Raw genomic sequence first — 14,173 nt, forward strand, 5'->3', positions numbered from 1 at the left:
ATGGTTTGTGGTATTGATTGATATATTGAACACATGGTTTAGGGCTGCATGATAGTTCTTGAATCCGTTAATCACATGATCTGGTTACATGTTCATAGGTTATTGATTAGTGATTCTGGAATTGATATGAATGTTTGAATGTTGAAATAATTGTGATTTGATCTGATTGTGAAACTACCAAATCTGTTTGCAACTGTTACGGAATTGATGAGCTTGAATTAAGGAAATCAGTTACACAAGTCTCAACCCGGATTGCGCGTCGAGAATTCACAGTCTCGACTCGAGACCATAACACCGGCACAAAACAACACAACTCGAGGCCACAATTTCGGGTCCGGTTGCGACTCGAGATCGTGTAGTCTCGAACAGACCATGATGACTCGAGAACTCCTTGTTGCGACTCGAGACCCTGAAACCAGTACAACCCGAGACCGCCTAGTCTCGACTCGAGATCTCTGGTCTCGACACGAGACCATATACACGTACACACTGTTGGACTTGCACACTGTTATGAGCCCAACTGATTGGGCCGCATATTGGACTTTGTCTATATGAGAGTACTGTTGAACTGATATGCTTATACGTGAATACGATGATCAATACTTGTACACAACTTGTTACAATGTGTGTGGAACATACGTGCAATACTAGCGTACGAATCTGATTGGTATGATAACTGTGATAGGACGTGGTTGATCACTTTATAGCTTAACTGAACTGTTGTGTATCATACCGAGCAACCCCAGGTGAGTTCATTGCATTCCTCAAGCATGCGTCCCGGTGGTTTGGGACAACTAGTAAACATTTGGAGGGAATCTTGGGTAAACATTTATATTGGGTTTTGGTTATTGAACATGGAATAAATCATTATCGGATTGCCTGTAGGGCAATGAGGTAATTAGTTGATAGCGCTATTAGGTTTGACGCCTCACACCGGGCCGTAAGGACGGGCGTGAACTAATTATCTGGGCATCATTACCAATGCTTGGTTAGGGGCATTGGGGACTGGACACACTTCCAGGTAATTAAGGGGCACACTCCCCGGATACATATGGGCACACTCCCTAGGGTATCTAGCATGTTATAAGCAACATCGTATCATAACGTTGAATCGGCTTAACATACCTCGGGTAACAAAACACGTTAACAAAACTTGAACTCACCAGCTTCGTCTGACACACTTGTCTGCATGCTTGCAGGTCGTTAGGGTTGGAGACATGGACTTGCTATCTGGGAGTGCTAGAGTGGTCATGGATCGTGGCTTTTGATTAAACAGTTGACTTGGTGGTTTTGAAACTTTAAACAATTGGATATTATTTCACTTATGCTTCCGCTAAACATATCTTTTGGGTTTAACGTTGGAATTGAACTTGCTTGGTTAATTAATGACATGTTTATTTAAATACTTGTATGGTTCAATGTGATTGGTGGCTCGTACTCTGATGTGTCGCACCTCCCGCGGTGCTTCCGCTTGTGGTATTTTTGGGGGTGTTACAGAAACAGCCAGTTCTCACCACAGGGTCAGCTGTCTGTTGCTTTATCCAAAGTAAAAACCAGACAAGGAGTTAAACTTCTGATTTTGAACAATGACGGCAAACCTACTAATAAACGACAGATGTAGTTTATAAAGAAGTATTTAGTGATTTGTGATTTTCATGTACTCATTTATCTATATTTTTTTTGTTCAGTATCATTTTTATACGTTTATATTGAAAAGTTCGCCACTAGATATTGTATGTTTTTGTTAAGCCACCCGTGAAACTCGCGGATTCTTAGACTAGTATACATATATAACATACATGATTCTGGCTCCACATTCAAACTTCAATTCATCTCTCTCACTCATATCCGCGAGCAATCTCTCTCTCTCTCTCTCTCTCAAATGCAGATTTTCCATATTCAGCCGGTTAATCTCCGATTACAGATCTTTGTACTTCACATAATTGTTCCAACATCATTGAAAGTGTGTGTGTGTGTGTGTGTGTGTTTTGTAATTTTGAATTTTAAATTTTGAACTGATCTACTCTAATTCTCGCTTTATATTTCAGCCTAATCAGAGTTGTTTGAAATTCATACAATCGTCTGTAGGTTATTTTAGGTTTGTTGATTTTTTTTAAAACTGTTGATAATTTTTATTTTAAAGTGTTGATATATTTCAGCTCTGTATTCTTCGAGCGACCAGTGGTAGAAGCATCTGTGGAGCCATAATGATTTTAGAATATGTTACTATGGATATTGATAGTATTAAATTGAATACAAAGAAAGATTAAACACTTAAATATACATAAAATATTACACGCTACAATTAACAATTGCTTGGATTTCGTAGACTCTTGGCTTCTTCCATGCAATTTCATTTTTTCTTTTGTTTTGCAGAACCGATAGCATGTCGCAGATTTTCTGATCTTGTTTCCACATTTGTGTGATAAAATCTTCTGCATTGTTCTTGAAGTCTGATGTAGGAGAGTGGAGGACTTCATTAAGCAATCCGATGTTGCTCTAGGTTTTCTTGTAATTATTATCACTGATGATGTCGATTTTTCTGTTTAGTTCTTCATCAGCTCTGTTTTCTTCGAGCGACCATCTAGAGAATTGCATTTTAACATCGTTGGTGTCCGACTAGTGGTAGAAGCATCTGTTTGCCATCTAGAGTATTGTTGGTGTTGCTGATTTTGATTTGTTTTTTGAATAATATATTTTAAAAGACAATTGTTGATTTTTTGAATTAAACTAATCATCAGTCTTTAGTCTTTTATAGTGTTTAAAATGCATCTTTATGGTATATGAAGAGGTTAATCGTAATTATGATAACCTGTTTTTTTAAGGTTTAAAATTTGTCTTTTTGGTTTCTTGGTATTTAATTTTATAGTTGTCCCAGGAAAACTTATTTTTGAAAGGTTTTGCATTAAATGACTTCTGTTTTTAAATATGAATTTATATGTTTATATGTTTATATTAAATGTACACGTTTTCCCTCCTAGATTATTAAATGTATAGTGAATTTAAATCTAATCTTTGGGTTGTTAGATATTTCACTATATAACATCATTGCCAGTTCCCATGTTATTCATCACGTTTTACTACCAACATATCCTTCTTTCACATCACGTTAGTAACTAGTTTTTATTTAAATGTAAACGGTGTGTGCCATGTGTCGAAAAACGCCATGTCTCCACGCTCGGGCCACACCATCCGTTTTAGCACCACACCGCGATCTGACGCATGGTCCACGTATCGCATAATGCCTCATATTCAATCTCCTCCATACCGTGTGATCTTACGTAATTATAAGGTGAAAATTAATTAAATACCCTTGGAAGGCCTAGGGATGACAATGGGTTGGGTTCGGGTCAAGTATTGATAATCCCACACCCATACCCGGTTATAAAATTGTGTTCCATACTCGACCAAATACCCGTCGGGTATTTGTTGGGTAATTACCCATCGGGTATCGGGTATACCCGCGGGTACCCAGGTATACCCATTACTTTGTTAAAAGATATACGTTGGGATTTCTAAATACAATATTTTTTCTATTATAATTATTATATAATTATATAATTTTATTTATACAACAACTATTAAAAATTAAAAATGTACCTTAGTTACATATAAGTTTTATCATAAATTAATAATAACTTTATAATATTTATACACTTACATGTATATATTTCACAATATACAAAATATAAATACTATTATCAAATACCCATCCTAACCCAAAATTGAATGTATGGGTTGATTTTACCACCCCTAGACAAGTCATAGTGGAAAATAAAAATGTAAATTAAAAAAATCGGGTATATAGTTCGGGTAAATGGGTATGTGATTTCAGGGTAATCGAGTTGGGTATCAAGTAATCTCATACCCGTGAAAATTTTTAAAACTAATCACATACCTAGCTCAATACCCGTCGGGTATTGAGTATACACGTCCCATTTGTGTCAGGTTTCGAGTATACCCGTCGAACTCGGGTATTTTTGTCATCCTTAGAAGGCGCAATAGTATAAATACAACAAGGGGGGTAAAAATTGTGGATCTCTTTTGTTTTAGTACTTTGACTCGGGGAATGAGGCAGAGGGAGGAACAAGGTTTCTAAGGGTTGTTGCCGCCTCTCTCCGCCGATGATTTCGATTCACTTTTCTGAAAATCCAACAACCCTCTGGTATATATACATAATATGTATGTGTGTATAGAGAGAGAGAGACAGAGAGTAATGATATATGGAAATAACACTTCTCCACGACTCATCCATTTGCTGCTTATAACACTCATCCCTAATCCCAAAACCCTATCACGAGGCTGTGATGATCGAATGTCATCCGAGTCAAAATCGGCAAGATTTGAGATTATCCGCAACTTGGCAAGGCAGAAATTGAAGGAGGGCAAGTTCTCTTGCAACCTCTATTGCAGCCATAGCGGTCTAATCCTCTTGTTCCCATCCTAAAACCGATCTGAGGGGGTGTTTGGTCTAGCTTTTATTTTTTGGCTTATGCTTATATTTTTAAGTAGCTTATAGCTTATTTTCTATCATTTGATAAGCCTTGTTTAAGTGTTTGGATTAGCTTATAGCTTTTTTTATATCATTTACCCTTACACAAAGAAGCTTTTTCAAAATAAACTAAAAAACCATCTTCAAGTAAGCTTCTTAAAATTAGCTTATATAAGCTAATAAGCATAAGCTTAAAAAGCTAAACCAAACACTAAATTAAGCTTATTTTTGTAAAAAAAGCTAAAAAAGCTATAAGCTTTGTTAAAAAAGCTAGACCAAACACCCCCTGAGCCTCATTTTTTAAAGTTAATTCTTTTTTATTTTTTATCGTTGAATTTTTAAATTTTTATTTTTAATAACGAGCATGCGATTTGGTACTGGTGTGGTGACAATGACATTATTTTTTGTGTTCTTGACTATGTGTAAGGAGTGGTTAAACACTTAAGAGTGACAACTAAAAAATTAACCAACCAGAATCAGTGAAAATTGTTTAAACTTTGTTAAAAAGTGTTCGTAATAGTTTAGAGACTTGCTGAAGTGGTAAATTAAAAAAAAATGTGATTGGTTGAGAAGGCATGGACCCTACCACACACCCCCCTCTCTCTCCCCTTCCCTCCCTTCGCCGAATTGGTGATCCTTCACCGAATGTCACCCCATTTCGTTAAACACTCAAGCAGCAAAATGGTTACCGATCGGTGCCGAGTGGGTTTGCCGCCCCCACTCTGGACACCCTTGTATTTTTGTTTTCATGGTCTGAAGATTCAGTTTGAATGTATTTAAGGGTTTGAATATAGTTCAGTGATATTTTGTAAGTATTTGTGAAAAGTGATATATTTTTGAAGATATTGATTTTATTTTTTCTTTTGCAAGTCACATTTATAAGGACACCTTTGGTTAAGTTTATTTTACCTAAAAACACACAAAAGAATTACTTAGAGTGAATGGAGTGGTTATATGGGTGGTGGGTGGTTTTTCATACCATGTATGGGTTTTGCTCTTCTTTTATTTTTGATGTGTGTTGATATTAATTTTACTCTTTTAGGTTATAAAAAATCTACCGAACATTAATATGGATACATTAACATGTGTTTTAACCTGACAAAAATAATAAAAAGAATTTATAATGCCAACTGCTACAATTTTCTACCCTAAAATAATAATAAAAAGATAATAACTTTAATTTTATTTATAAGACCATACGTAGTGGGCATGATTCTGGCGTTTTTCTCCTCAATCACGCTCGAAAACGCCAAATCCCCACCCCCGGGTATGATCTGGCGTTTTTTTTTTTTTTGAAAAAAACCTCTCTGGCGTGTTTTGAATCATGCTTTGGAGGAGAAAACTTGGCTAATAGCATTTAATCTTCCTTTTTTAGTCCAATAGTTTTTTTGTTGGTTTTTTTATTTTTATTTAATTCTTTACACCTTTTAACATAATTCTCACATCACCACTACACCCATTTTAGAAAAAACGTCCAATAATGTCCCTTGCTGACTGTACCGCCATATGGCGGAAAACGCCCAAGAGTGAGGGCATTATTCACCCTTACCACTACGCATGGTCTAATATAAACTTTTTTTTCAGTCTCCACTTTAGAATTTTTATAAACTGTTAGTATAATATGTTATGCATCAATTAGCATATAAGTTCGAAATAAAATTTGGGAATAAATTTTATCGTATAAAATTTTGAGAATATTATTTTCTAATGGTTTAGCGCGACGCAACATATTCTTCAAAACTTTTTTGGTTTTGTGTTCTAGGCCTAAAAGCAAAATGAATATAATTTTTGCATAAGCTTAAAAATTTTCGATTCTCATATATTGATGCTAAAACATTATTGTCAACATCCCGCCGCAACGTGCGGGTTGGCGTTAACTCGTTATTTACAATATGGAGACCGAGTCGAGGGGTATTGTACACTACGAAGACGGGATTGAGCCGTAGCCCATGCTATCCCTGCTAACACATTAGTTCCGCCCCTTCTTTCACCCGACTGTTTATCTTCAAAATATTTTAGTAGTCAATTGTCCACTAATAACTACAACTGTAATATGATTAATTGAAATTGCTTGCAATCTTGCTTTTCCAGCTTTTTTTTTTTTTTGACATAACATAAATATGAGCCCATTTGATGCAACATATTACACAATTTAGCTCTTTTTCCAAACAAATAATGTTTTTGTTTAAAATGCAAAGAAAAACCATATTTATGTCATTATGAAATTGAAAAACACGTCCACCGGGTATACAACTAGTTTAATTCGATTACCGAACCGTTTAAATACTTCCCGTACATGTAGTTTTAATTCTGGTTCGGGTTACTTCAGGTAGTGTCGGGTTCCAGGATTTGATTAAAAAAACGACACCCCTAACTTTGTTTTGGCTTATTGGCATGTTTATTGCATGTGTATCTTATATAGCAAGTTAGTGATTACTAATATTATCTATATTTTCATAGCTGGAGCATATATTTTAGGTGTGCCCTTTAGCATTTATAAAAATATTTTAAAGGTGTTTCTGAGTTCAAAGTAATAACCCAACGATTGAAGAACCTAGTAGTGTTGATCTTCTTTTGAAGAACTGATTAGTACCACTTTTAAAAGGTAATCTTGCTTTTTTGTTTTTAAGTTTAAATAATTAATTACCTACTTTTTTTTTTTTTTGAACGGCCAACAAACTCAATCCCGAGCACCCTCGGGGTACCCACTGGACAAACGGAGTACTCCGAGAGTAACCCGAGTCCACCACCAATTCCGGGGAAAACCCGATAACCTACCCGCCCGTAACTTATTTGGGGATTTAAACATTTGTTTAGGCAAAGAAAAAAACAGGAACAAAAAAATGAATGTGTGCAGGGCTGTTTAGCGGGTTTTATCAATCGATAGGTTTATAGTTAAAATTTGATGTTTTAGTTTACTTTTTAATTTACCAGAAACACACTGCAAACCTCTTGTTTGGCTTCTGTTTCCTCTCTGCACACTGCCATTTCTAACCTTTAAGAACACTCCGCTCTGCTGCTGTTAGTTAATCAAACAGAGCAGAAAACGGTTGATGTTCATCTGCTGTAGTTAGGAGAACCATGACCGATATGAAGCAATGTTTCTGGTATACTCGAGAGCTGATTTGACTTGTTTATAAAAAAACACAGCAGCTGCAAGTAGCGATAAGCAAGATATTGAGTAATCATAGCAGCAGATAATCAAGGACATTTTGAAATTCGATAGGTATATATAAAACAAAAGGGTTTTAGTAAAACTCATAAGTACTTGAGAGACTGACTAACTGACAAAATAAGACCAAATATATCTATAAAGAAAAATCGTCGAATCCACTGACTTCAATCTGTAGGCCATAGTTTCCGAATTCATGTTGCTCCGCTTGAATTCTTCTTACAGATTCAACTATAGAGTTGCTACAGTTGTTGATCTTAATCATCTCAAGCGTTGGTATGTCCCCAACTTCAAGGGAGATCTCATCAAGATCGTAGCAGTGGAGAATTTCTAACTGTTTGAGACACGGGAAACTTTTACTATAGGCTTCCCACAGTTTAATATTTAACCCCTCAAGTCTCAAGGATTTTAGTTGTCTAAACTGCTGCTCATCTGTGTTCCAGCAGCTTCCGTTGAAGGCATTGTTTCTTAGTTTTAAAACCTGGAGATTAGGTAACGACTGAATAATTGACATATCACTCCATGGTAGATGACACCCTACCAGTTTAAGTGTTTTCAACGTTGCTGGGAATGTAATGTGATTCTTTCCATCACCTTTGGGACTATCATGCATAGTTGATTTCATTCTTCTACGCAAGCCAGTTAATTTGAGCTTTTCGAGGTAGGTGAGAGATTCGAAATCATTGTCCTCTTCCACATACATAGGACATGTAAGTTCCTTAATGTAGGGAAAACACTTTAGAAAATCATCTACACCATCCCCCAACACCACATTTGAAATAGTTTGCAATTTCATTGGTTTTACAATGGTAGGAAGAAAAAAGGGCATCTTCATTATTGGAAATCCCACTATTTTTTTATCAGAATGAAGATAACTCCACAAATGCCTTAGATTTACCAAATTGGATATGTTACTAGGTAAAACAACTCGGAAATAACTTGTAATATAAATGAGGGTTTGAAGGTTCCATAAATTGCATATTGAAGCTGGGAAACCTGCTGATGAATTCCAAATTGCAAGGTACCTCAAGTGAACTAGCAATTCCATGTCGTGGGGAAAACCATTCAATCTACATTTTTGTAGATCTAACACACTAAGTAGCACAAAGGAACGAAAATACTTGGCAATGCCATCACTCAAGGTTCTGAAATCACTAAAGCACAAAATCGATTGAAGGTTTTGAGCAGAAAAATCAGGAAAGTCTTGAACGTATTTACTTATGAACATACGGACCGGCTTATATGGTGGAGTAGTAACATCAAAAGAAAACTGAGAGGACGATACTACCCTTTCTGTTTCAAGGATGAATCGTTCTTCCTTTGCTTGTCTCAGGCATAGCTCTCTAACAAGATCATGCACTTTACAAGCTTTGACAGCTCCATTAGACTTTCTCCTGCCTGCTACAATTACAAGATTTCTATCAATTAGATCCATCAAGTATCCCTCTGCAATATCCTCCAACCTTCTATCTCCAGCTTGTTCAATGAATCCCTCGGCCACCCACAACCAGATCAACCTTTGTACTTGAAAGTCGTAGTCTTCTGGGAAGCCACCAAGATACAGAAAGCACTCTCTCAAGTGAAGAGGAAGATGATTGTAACTTAAAGCCAATGTTTCCAGGCATCCATTCTGGTCACCAACAATGTACGAACCGGTCCTCTCAGCAATTTCCATCCATAACTTTTCACTCCATGCTTCTTTTGCTAAAACTCCTGCAATGACGACCACTGCAAGTGGTAGTCCTTGACAATTTTCAACTATTTGCATTCCATGTTTAATTGACCATTCGGGGAATTCATCGCCTTGGAACACCTTCTGACACAACAGCTCCCAACTTCTTTCTTTGCTCAAATATCCCAAGTGATGAATGAATCCATCTGAATTTGCATGCTTAGCAACTTCAGTGAGGCGACTGGTGAGCAGAATTCGACTTCCTTTGTTATCGTGGGGAAAAAACAATTTAAGGTTATCCCATGTTTCTGTGTTCCAAATATCATCAATGACAATCAAATACCTCCGACCCATTAGGTGTTTGTGCACCAATTCACGAAGTTGAGAGTCACTAGCCATTTCAAGGTCTTGTTTAACACCGATGGATAACAGAATTTGAATCAATACATCCCGCTTGTAATATGTTTGAGAGACAGTGACCCATACACGGACATAGAAATGATGCTTAACATAACCATCATTAAATACTTTAGTGGCGAGGGTAGTCTTGCCTATTCCGCCCATACCAACAATAGAGACAACATCTAGCTTCTTTTGATCCTCCACAAGTTTGTCTCTTATCAGTCCAGCATCACGATCAAGCCCCACTACGATTTCATCCAACAATTTCTTTGATCCTGATGAATTTCTGGTGATGAAAATTTGAGCAGTAGGAGCAGGCTGATTTAGTGTTCTTTCAGTGCTTCGAGATGGATCCATCTTCATGTTATTCATTATTATACTCATGAATGCAGACTTGAGTGATCTCCTAACATCATCAAGATTTAGGGAGGGAATAAAGCCCTCAGATGTAGGGAAATGTTCATCATTCATGTGGTAAACACTAGATAGAAACATATCAACGATATAATATGCCTCTTCTACTGCATCTGTGAATCTTTTCTTCAGATCATTAACTTTTTCGAGGTCTTGTTGTCCATCGATGAAAAGGGTTTGGATGATGGAGCCAAGTTCTTCATAGAGAAGTTGGAATTGTGGTCTTTCATGTATAATTGAGGGGTTGTTGATCAACGGATTGTCGTTGCAGTTAATGAGCTGCTTCAACTTCTCCATGAACATTTGGATACCTGCGTATGTCATCGAATAATAAAATTTGGCAAACGTGGAGGGTTGTTGATTCTAGTCAAATTTTGCTTGGGTTGTGAATGTAAATCGCAGTCTGTAGGATCTCATCACTCTCAAATAATTGATAGGTTAGGTGAAATACCCCAACAATAAATAATGTAATAATAGAAATAATGCAACCAGACTAGTTTTAGTGACGGTCAAATAATATTATTAATATCTGTAGTCTAAATTCAGGATGTATAATATAGGAGAGATTGCGGACCATTGGCCGCCCAATTGCTGTCGTATTACTTATCTGCAATTATTGAAGCGTATGTCATCTTTGTCTCTGGAGTAAAGGTGTCCGCAGCACCATGCGGGGAGGGAAATCGGGGTGTGTTTCCCGAGCGGTAAGGGTGCCGCCATTAAAGAGGGGAGGGAAATCGGGGAGGGGGATCGGGGAGGGTTCACCGCAATGAAGGAGAGAGGAGATGGTGGGCCACCCTCATTTTCAACCAATCAACATTTTTCTTTTTCTTTTTTTTTGAATAAAAAAACAATTCCCCTAAGAGGGGAGTGCCGCCATCAAATTGGGGTGCGAGGGGAGTTTAAGAGGGGAGTTGACGTGGTATAACCTGATTGGGTGTACGTAAGAGAGGGGACTCCCCTAAGAGGGGAGTGCCCCTCTCACCCTAACAGAATTAGGTCTTAAAATCTGGAAAGAAGACCTTGTTGACGTCGGATGTGAGCGTAAAAATTACGATTTTGCTTTCCGTTAAAAAATATGATTTTGCCCCCTTTTCAAAAATTACGATTTCGCCCTGAATTTAAAATTACGTTTTTGCCCTCAGTGCAAAATAAAATTATGCATTTGTCCCAAGCTAAAAGTTACGATTTTGACCCAGTTCAAAACAGAATTTTGGTTTTGACACCCAACTTACAATTATGAATTTGCCCTCAGTTTAAAATTACGATTTTGCCCCCAGTTAAATTTGTAGTCTTGCCATCGTTTTTTTTTTATTTTTTTGCAAAACTATAGTAGTTTTTATTTTACTTGGTTGACTGAATCTAACTTTTGTGTCAAGCAGGTGTCTAACACTCACTCATTGTTTCTAACAAATTACTATTTTGCCTACAGCTCAAAATTAAAGGTTTGCTATCGTTTTAGTTTTTTTAGCAAAACTATGGTAGTGTTTTGGTTTAATTGGTTGACTCGATGTATTTTTTGTTAAGATCGTGTTATAACTAGTATGTACAAGTAACTAAAATACATGCGTACATGTTATGAAACTAAGAAATACTATCCAACTAGTTCTATAAATAAAACGATGTTTAGAAAAAAACAAAAAAAACATTTATTTATTTCCTGTATATTTACATTTAGAATGATGGGGAATAATTCTCCTTTCTAATTGATATGGGCGACCACCAATGACATCACAAATGTGGGGGAATGGTGTCAGGCTGCTATCTGGCACTCTCTCATTGGTCCGGGTATTTACAATTTTACCCTAAATTCAAAATTACGAATTTGTCCCATTTTCAAAGTTACAATTTTGCCAATTCTTAAAAATTACACTATTGCTATTGCTTTAGGTTTTGGCAAATAACGAATTTACACCATCCCAAAATTACAATTTTGCCCCAGTTAGAAATTACAGCATTGTCATCGTTTTACTTTTTTTGAAACGTGTGTGGGGGAATAGTGTTAGGCTGCTGCATGACACTCCCCCATTAGCCCGGGTATGGTACGATTTTACCCCCAGTTAAAAATTACGAATTTGCCCATGTTCAAAATTCCGATTTCACCCCTGGTTAAAATTTACAATATTGTCATCGCTTTAGCTTTTGATAAATTATAATTTGACCTCCAGTCAAAAAATAAAATTTTGCACTCAGTTTAAAATTACACTATTGCCACCGTTTTAGTTTTTTTAACAAAATTATAGAATTGTTTTATTTTGATTGGTTGACTCGATTTTTTTTTTCGTGTCAAAGAGCTGCCTAACACTCGCTCATTAGTTCTGACAAATACAGTTTTGCCCCGAGCTCAAAATTAAGGTCTTACCAACTTTTTAGTTTTTTTTTTCAAGCAAAACTATGGTAATGTCTTTTTATTTGGTTAAGAAATATTTGATCCGCTGCCAGCAAATCAATTAGTTCAATACAATTAAGAGTGGTGTTTAAAAGGAAGACAAAAAACATTTATTTATTCAATTCAATACGATTAAGAGTGGAGAAATAATTTAAATTCTATGCTTATTATTTAATATATATATATATATATTTTTTACTAAAACTTGCTTTAATTGATGACTTTACGATTAAGAGTGGAGAAATAATTTAAATTTTACGCTTCTTTAATATATATATTTTTTATTAAAACTTGCTTTAATTGATGACTTTAGGTGATCCTTTCACAGATTTTTTCTATTATTTTTTTATAACTTGTTTAATTCTTTTTTTTAAATCATGTTGGTTCGGTGAACCTAACCTACCTACCAGGGCCGTCTCCGAAAATCATTGAAAATTTTTAGGCCCGGAGCGAGTAGAAAAAGCGGGCCCATATAATATAAAGTCAATAACTTAATTTTGTAAAGAAAAAAATACATATATTTTAATTAGTACATATTTATATACTAGAAAACATAATAAATGAAAAAATGGGCCACTAAAATATGACTTGTTTTAATAATATATAAAAAAACTATATATACATATACACACACTAGTGTGATCAAACCTGTATGTTGCGTCGATTTGAAACTTTGTTTTTGTTTCGATGCATACGCTATAGCAAACGAAAGTGATCGAAAACCCAAAAGATATAGTCGTAACATGCCAAAAACATGTTCGTTTCTTTAGTTTTTGTATCATAAATTGTTTTGTTAAATTTAGTTTCAATAATAAACTAAATAATAATAACTAAATTAAGTTTTAAACAAAAAAATAAACTTAATGTTGAAATAGGAAAAAAAAAAAGCGTAAAAACAAAAGGATAATAAGAGTAAAAACAAAAGGATAAGAATGATAAATTAAAGTTGGGAAAAAAGATAGTTAATGATGACAAAGACTGGAATCGAACTTTTGACACCCTTCTTCCATCGAAACTCATACCGCGAGTAATGAAGCCACCAGACCAAACTTCCTTTTGATACACATCGTTGAAATAAAACAGTTATATATATATTTATTATATATTTTCTTTTTCAGATAAAAAAAACTTTCGGGCCCCGGAGGAGTTTGGGCCTTGTGCGGTCGCCCGCCCTGCACACCCTCTAGGCCGGCCCTGCTACCTACTCACACAAATAGTCAGTCGTATGCTATCTTAGGGGAGGCGGGTACTCAATCCTCTACCTTCGGGTACCCCTACCCGTAGACCAAACACAGGCGCCAGTCCTGTGGGTAAGAGTTGGTTTTGTGGTTGCGGATGGTCTAAGTGTCAGAGTAGTAGAGAGAAAAGAGAGTTGTGTGCAAGAGAGAGAAAGTTGGGTAAAATTGTGAGATTCATATTTTAGGGTAGTGGTGCTTCTAAACCGGTTAGTTTAGCTAGTGGATGGTCTAACTGACATGGCATGACGGGATAGGCGGGTGTTAAGGTAAGGGGTGTCTGAGCACCCCTTCTCCCCTTAGAGCATTCAATCCCCTTTATCATTTCTTACCCTATAATTACATTAAAAATCATTATCTTTAATTAATTAATGCTTTTGTATACATTTATCTTTACCTC

At 36.0% G+C, this 14,173-nt stretch overlaps 1 protein-coding gene across 1 annotated transcript; it reads right to left on the bottom strand.

Annotated features, from left to right (window-relative positions):
* Nucleotides 1-7,702: 7,702 nt before the first annotated feature.
* Nucleotides 7,703-10,611, bottom strand: LOC110886818 (putative late blight resistance protein homolog R1A-10). Its single transcript, XM_022134670.2, has one exon. It carries the CDS (start codon nucleotides 10,474-10,476, stop codon nucleotides 7,801-7,803), a length of 2,676 nt encoding a protein of 891 aa, XP_021990362.1. The 5' UTR covers nucleotides 10,477-10,611; the 3' UTR covers nucleotides 7,703-7,800.
* Nucleotides 10,612-14,173: the final 3,562 nt, after the last annotated feature.

Source organism: Helianthus annuus, chromosome 2 (assembly GCF_002127325.2).
Source record: "Helianthus annuus cultivar XRQ/B chromosome 2, HanXRQr2.0-SUNRISE, whole genome shotgun sequence".
Classification (NCBI taxonomy): domain Eukaryota; kingdom Viridiplantae; phylum Streptophyta; class Magnoliopsida; order Asterales; family Asteraceae; genus Helianthus; species Helianthus annuus.